At 36.3% G+C, this 7,151-nt stretch overlaps 1 protein-coding gene across 1 annotated transcript; it reads left to right on the top strand.

Annotated features, from left to right (window-relative positions):
- The first annotated feature begins 918 nt into the window (after nt 1-918).
- Nucleotides 919-7,003, top strand: srsf3a (serine and arginine rich splicing factor 3a). The gene is made up of 7 exons (XM_044121228.1): nt 919-1,065; nt 2,305-2,335; nt 2,871-3,081; nt 3,349-3,483; nt 6,100-6,138; nt 6,226-6,312; nt 6,405-7,003. The coding sequence occupies exons 2-7, from the start codon at nt 2,329-2,331 to the stop codon at nt 6,430-6,432; spliced, it is 507 nt and encodes a 168-aa protein (XP_043977163.1). The 5' UTR covers nt 919-1,065; nt 2,305-2,328; the 3' UTR covers nt 6,433-7,003.
- Nucleotides 7,004-7,151: the final 148 nt, after the last annotated feature.

The raw sequence follows: 7,151 nt of genomic DNA, 5'->3' as shown, positions 1-7,151 counted from the left end.
GTGCCCCTGGCTTGCAATTTTTCTCTTCATGGGGAGAAATTTGTGAAGTAACACACTGCGGTACAGTCTGACTTTTCTACTGTGCTTTCAAATGTCAGTTTGACACTGAAGAAAAAGAGATGAGTTAAGCAGGAAAAGGCAGATCTCATTTTTTACAAGACACAATGTACTGACAAATGTGTTAGAGAAGAAAGTTTTCACAAGGTGTTCTCGTGACAGTTCCTCATAAAGCATTGCTTTCAAACATAGAAAATGTTACAAAGCCCTAATTTAGAAAGTTCTTGGCTCATTTACAAAGAGCCAACCTTTAGCTGCTGATGACTATCTTTAATTTAGTCATGCACTGTACAGAATAAATTAAATCTTAGCTTATTTATTTATTTATTTATTTATTTATTTATTTATTTATTTATTTATTTGTAACCTGCAAACAGAACCTCGAGGACGGCTTTCTTTTACTCACACTTCCTTGAAGGGTAGATTTGTGGAGCACACAACTAATAATTGTCCTCATAACAGATTTTCCCACCAAAGTTGTAGATCCTTCCAGCTCCAGAGTTACCATGTTTCTCTGGACTTCTCTGAATATCTTCTCCTTCCCTGGCTTTTGCTTTGTCATTCACCAATTAGTGGAGTCCTTCTGGCAGATGTTTGAACTAGATTTTATTTGTAATAGTAAAGGGGGTTGAATATGGATGCAGACTGTACTTTTCACATTTTCATTGGTATAACTTTTAGGAGAATTATAAATTTTATGTGATACGTTGTCTTGCTCTATTACATTAAATCACAATAAAATATATTGACTTCTATTATATGAAAAAAATCAAGGGATGTGAAGCCATTTTGAAAGGCACTGCGTTTGAATATACGGATTTTTCACAGTTGAACGGTAGGTGGCAGTATACTTATTTGCTGTACAGTCACCAATCACGCAAAGAAGAAGTGGACCTGGCTCTTCTGCGGCGCTACCACCTGCTAGCAGGCTAATAGCAACCTCTTGTTGTAAAGGGGTGGTGATAAATCCGCAGTTAATATTTTCTGACCTTTTAGTTGAATAAAAAGGTAGGTTTATAATTTTCCCAACATCCGTATCCTCCTGTGTATCTCCACAATGTTTCATAGAACATTGTTTGGTCCCTTCAATGGGTTATGGTAATTGTATTCGTCTCACTGTGACAAATGCTAATGTGGAGTTAGCTCTTAGCATAGTGAAATAGTGGGTTTTGTAAATTCCGATGTGGGTGTTTTGATTATTTAAATTTAGAAAGCATTGCCATTTTAAAAGAGCATTTAAACTTTGTATTTTAAATCTCATAGTTTGATTTTGAGGGTTTATGAACGCACACGTTCATTAAGGCGAGTTGCTTCATTCATTCTGCTTGCACTTGTGCAGCTAACGTTATCGTCGATCAAGATTTTGGTTTGGATATTCTAGCTGAATAAATTGATTGTTTGAAAACCCAGACCTGCATTAGCTAAACATTCTAAACGAGACGCGAATGAAAGGATATAAAATATTTATATATTGACAACAAATAAAGACTTCGAAGACATGTTAAATTCTGTTTGAGTAACATAAACCCCTCCAATTCAATGTATAATCAGTAAATGTCAAAATAAAATTATGCATCGTTTGAAAAAAAATAAAAGAGGGACAAAACACTGTTTGTTACCACAGACCTTACGATGGGTTTTTAAAATATTTGATTAAGTTTAATTAAAAATGGAACTTTTCCAGAAACTAGACTTGGAACTATAATAAAAAGTTCCAACCATAGGATGCAATTTTCTAAGTGGAGAAAAAAACCTAAAGAAAATTTAATTGGATATAAAATGACAGAATATTTAAACTTCAGATTTTTTCCCCCCAGGGTTCAGTTTGATTAGTGTTTGTTGGGATAATAAGTAAGTGATTTTTAATCTGTGATAAATTGCAGTGCTGTTGGCTGAAACTGATTATGCACAGGAACATTTTGATTTGTAGTAGAGACACTAGTGGTTGTTTTCCTCTAAATCCAGGGGTTTGATTTCTAGGTCTGCCCCTGATATTGAAAAACATCGTGTCACCCTTAATCTGCTCCTGGATAGCAGATTTTTGTTTGCTTTTGTTTTGTTATTTTATTATGATACTTAGACAAGGTGAAAGGAACAAGGCTATCCCCTCCTTCACTATCATGTTTTCTGAGTGTGTTTAAGGTTTTAATTTTATCTCCTGCAATTGAAGCAAATGTAGTTGAATAAAACTCAAGTGTGAGATTAATCATTTCTTTCTTCTTTCCTTTTGGAATCATCTTGTTATAGGGCACTAACAAGCTGGTTGTTGACATGGGAGGTATGATACTTATTTGTTTCAGTTTTCATATTTTAAAATAATCTTTTTTTCTAGGAAAAGAAAATCTTTGGCATGTTATCTTTAAATTTAAGCAGTCTTGCTGTTAACAGGGTATCATTTTTAATATAATCCATCTTTTTCAACCGTTTGTTTTAATGTGAAAATTATTAAAGATAGTCTTGGCAGAATTTCTGTCTCATGTAAGTTGGTTTGAAATTATAACAAAATCTGTGAAAGTTCTGCTATAATATCAATAATATGCTTTCAGAATAGATAAAGCCATTTTTTTTCTGTTTTATGTCCGTTGTGATCTAGTTTTGTGATTTTACTTTTGCATCTTACTTTTGACACGTTTCCTGCTTGAATGTGACACACCCACACTAAACCTAGTTACTAATTATAAATCTGCCTTTTGACATCAAATACTAAAACACCCTTTTCAGTATTTTAATTTTTCCACTAAATTAAATCCTAAAGATAAAACACATAATTGTTAAATTATGTTTTCTCCTGTTTCTTCTTCTGTCTCTTTCAGATCCCACTTTTCATCGAGACTGTCCTCTTGACTGCAAGGTTTATGTGGGAAATCTAGGGAACAATGGGAATAAGACAGAATTAGAACGAGCTTTTGGATATTACGGTCCTTTAAGAAGTGTTTGGGTGGCCAGGAATCCTCCAGGTTTTGCATTTGTAGAGTTTGAAGATCCTAGAGATGCATCCGATGCTGTAAGAGAACTGGATGGCAGGTAATGTCCAGCGTTGTGAATGCTGACCCCTGTGGGGAAACATGAAGCCAAAGTGTTAGTAAAACACCAATAATTTTGTTTTGAATATTGAACCACTACCCCTAAGCCCTTTTCTATCTATAAATTATGCAAACAGGAAATGTATCCACCATCATTATGGGAAGACAAATATTGCCAGACATCATTTTTAACCGATATAATTTCCAGTCAAAAATCTCCTGGATTTAAATGGATAAAGAAATGTGTGTCTTAACTCATTCTATGTAGAACCATGTGTGGCTGCCGTGTGCGTGTTGAGCTGTCGACTGGGGAGAAACGCTCGAGGAGCCGCGGTCCTCCTCCTTCGTGGAGCAGACGTCCCCGAGATGATTTTAGGAGACGTAGTCCTCCAGTCAGACGCAGGTATGCATTTTAATTTAAACCTTTTTTGTTTTTCTTTTCACTTGCACATCTTAAACATAAACTTGGCTCACCTCAAATCCTTTGGGAGGACCAGTTTAAAACTTCTAAATCTTTGTTTTGGAAACAATAATCCCATAAAATGTGGCTTACCTCAAGGTTAATTCTTGGAAAAAAAAAAAATTAGTTCTCAAGGTCACATTATTAACAACAAGACAAGTCCTAACATTTCTATGAGCATCTGTGGCCATTTTCACAAGTATTTTTGTTATTCATTTAAAAGTGTAATAAAACCTACAAAGTGGCTTTGAATCCAGATCGGCTCTGAAGCAGAGGGTCTGTTCTGTGTTGTTCATTTCAATTGTCTAATGCAGGTTGAGCCTTTTGTCTTAGAGGCCGTATAAAAACAGGTCTTTATCTAATGTATTTAGTGCCTTGCAAAAGTACTCAAACCTGTTGAACTTCTTTCATATTAATGCAACAGTCCAGGTTTTTTATTTGTTGTTGCTCTGTTTTTGGGGTCATGGGAGGCTGTTTTTATTTTTTATTTTTAGGGTATGTAGTAGCTTTCCACAGTTTTGTGGAAGTGGCTGCAGTTCAGTCAGATTACAGATGCAGATCTTTTTGTGGAAGAAAATTTTCAAGTCTTAGGACCCAATGGAATTTAGGTCTTTGCTTTGACGCAAATCTAAAATCCTGCCACCACCTTGGTTGTGCTGTGTTGGCCTTTTACCACGCTGTAGGTCATGAAGTTCAGTTTTGATATCGTCTGACCAGAGCACCTTCTCCAAAATGTTTGCTATGTTAAACAGAACCATTTGACTCAAACTACAAACTGGATTTCTTATACATTTCTTCCAACAGGTTTAGAAGCTTTTGTTGCTCTGACTACAACTTTTATGCCCTGGCTTCCAGTCATATTCAAATCTGAAGAATCCTTTTGGGTTAGAGGTGAAAAGACTCCAGGAAACAACAGAAGTCCCGTTGCTTTTTCATAAGTATTTAGGATGGTCATGTCATGACTGAGAATCTTCACCAGCATAGTTAAAGTATGTGAAGACTTTTGCAAGGTGCTGTAACTAGATGTTGAAAAGTACTTGGCCTTTCCACAGGTTAAATACCTGAGGTTGCTCTGTTGCAGCCTCTTCTGGTTGCAACAGAGCAACCTCAGGTATTTGCTGTCAACACTTTGATCACTCAGGTTTTCACTTTTAAATGTTTAGTGATCATGGCCATGTTTACAGATGAATTGCACAGATTCTGAATCACTTTTGCTCAAAAACTTAAATTTGAAAACAATTTTTATGAGTGGACAATTTGCATTGAAGTTCAGTAAGTATTATTTAGGTGTCTGGTCGGCCATTTTTACTGTATGGGGTGTTTAATTACTTTATCAAACTTTTTTTTTTTTTTATCCATAATTTTAAAATAAGTTTCTGAAGGTGTAATTTCTTTTTTTTTTTTTTTCTGAGTTCAGTTTCCATTTATTAATAAAACTGAACCCCATTGCAGAGTCACCACCACGCTTCTCACCATCTGAGTCAGGCAACTAGTCTTCTTTCAGCATGTGACGGCTGACCAGCGAGCCTGGTGTTGTCACATGACCCAGGCGCCACCGCCAGTCATCAGGTCCCACCAACCTTTTGGTTCCTGAGCATGCAGTTCCCAGCATCCTTCTCTACTTCCTCCGACCTTTATCCAATCAACAGCGGTCCGCTTCAAATTATCAACCAATCAGCGTCTTTACACTTTCTAGTCTCCACACATCTGCTGTATCAACGGGAACAGCCGTTGGGTTACATCAGTGTCTAACCTTCAACCCCACTCCCCCTCAAAATAAAGCAGGAAAAATCTACAACTACTCCCCGCCCCCTTCCAACCAGCCACCAAGCAACTTCATATCTGCAACATTTGCATCATGTGGCAATTCCTGTCTGCAATTCGACCTCCCTCACCATCAGTCTGGCTTCCTTGCTTCATTTCTATCTTGTCCAAACCCCCCAAAATAGTAAGTTGCTTTTATCCTGCTCTTTGTAGTTTTTTTTATTTTTTTTATAAACTTTTTAATCTAGCTTTTAAAACTGGTTAACAATTATGTTCCATGAGTTGTATTCTGTAGAGGAAACTCAGTGGAAAGCTTAAAGCGCAACTGGCTGGACCAAAAGTCTTTAAACTTTCTCTTTGCAACAATTGCTGGGTGTATATTAAAGGCTCGACATCAAGGCATCTTGAGTTGGATCTGCTTTGCTAAACTCTGAAGCCTTTTACACTTGAGATTTGATTCGTTTCAGCCTCATAACCTTTGCACACTTGTTAATATGACAATCAGGAAGTCCACTAATGACAAACCTGTTTACCAAAAGCAAGCCTTTATTTCGAGCCCTGAAATCTGACTCCATGATTGGTGCTCTTTGGACAAATTGTCAATTGAATGAGCTGGTCTTGCTGCAGTTCATGAATGCAGCTTATCTTCTTAACAAATAAAGAGTAACCTGTAATCACATTTCCATATATACCATGGCTCTCGGGGAGCCATTACCAAAAGGGTTCATTATTGACATGAAACATAGTTACTCTTCCCTAACTTCATTTCAATATTTTTAATAATGCACACCTTAGATCACCGAAGAGGAGGAGCCTGAGCCGCAGTCGTAGCAGGTAAGATTAAGAATCGTTTCATTTCAACTTGCTGTACTTATCTGTGGTGAATGACAATTTTTACTTTTTTTTTTACTTGACTTTCAGGTCTCTGTCAAGAGACAAACGCAGATATCGGTCTCTGTCCAGAGATAAGAATCGTAAGCGTTCACGATCCTTCTCCCGATCAAGGAGGTAGAGCCCATGCCAAAACATCAAATTTATATTGAACCTAAGCTTCTGGTCATTATTAATGCAGATTGTTTACCGGTTGATTTGTTTTACAGTCGTTCCAGGTCTCACGAAAGGAAGTGAAGATCCTGGATTGCTCTGCAAGCTCAAACAAAGATTGTGAAGAGGAAAGTTTTTATAGTGCCATTTTTCTTTCTTAGATTTTGTTTGAAACTTTAATGCACCCTGTGCTGCTTGCCATCTTATGGCTCGTTATATCCATTAAAAGTACAACAAAAGACGGGATGTTTCTCATTTTCTCAGCTGTCGAGACATTTTTTTTTTTTCCTTTTTCAAGGTCTTTTTTTGGAGGGTATAAATATTTACATGGAAGAATTTGTCTCGTCCTGCATGTTTCGAAACTAAATACTGCCTTTAGCAGAAGACATTTTTAACAGTTAGAATAAATTCTTGTGATTTTTGTTTTATTCATGGTTGTTTCTACTTTAATGGTGTCACTGTGAGATGCAGGGACGTAACAGATATTGGTGCTGTTATTAGGAGGATGTCCCTTAAACACAACCTGTAATTCTGTATTTTACCTACTGTATGTTTGTCACAAGACGGTATTTACTCTGATTATCTCGACTCTCAACTTCAACAATTTGTGACAATGCAGTTTAAACAACTTGTTCAATAAATGTTTTTTTTCCAAGCTGACAAGTCACTTTATTTTTTTTTTTATATATAATCGTGTTGATTTCATTCAAATTAATCAGTTTTAACTGAAAATGGAAAAAAAATATACTTTATTCATGCAGGAAGTTAAGTGTCAATGATTAAGACTGCAAGTATAGCCCACA

This window comes from Gambusia affinis, linkage group LG07 (genome assembly GCF_019740435.1).
Source record: "Gambusia affinis linkage group LG07, SWU_Gaff_1.0, whole genome shotgun sequence".
Classification (NCBI taxonomy): Eukaryota; Metazoa; Chordata; class Actinopteri; order Cyprinodontiformes; family Poeciliidae; genus Gambusia; species Gambusia affinis.
Note: the sequence above shows the minus strand (reverse complement) of the source record. Positions and strands in the feature narration are given on the sequence as shown.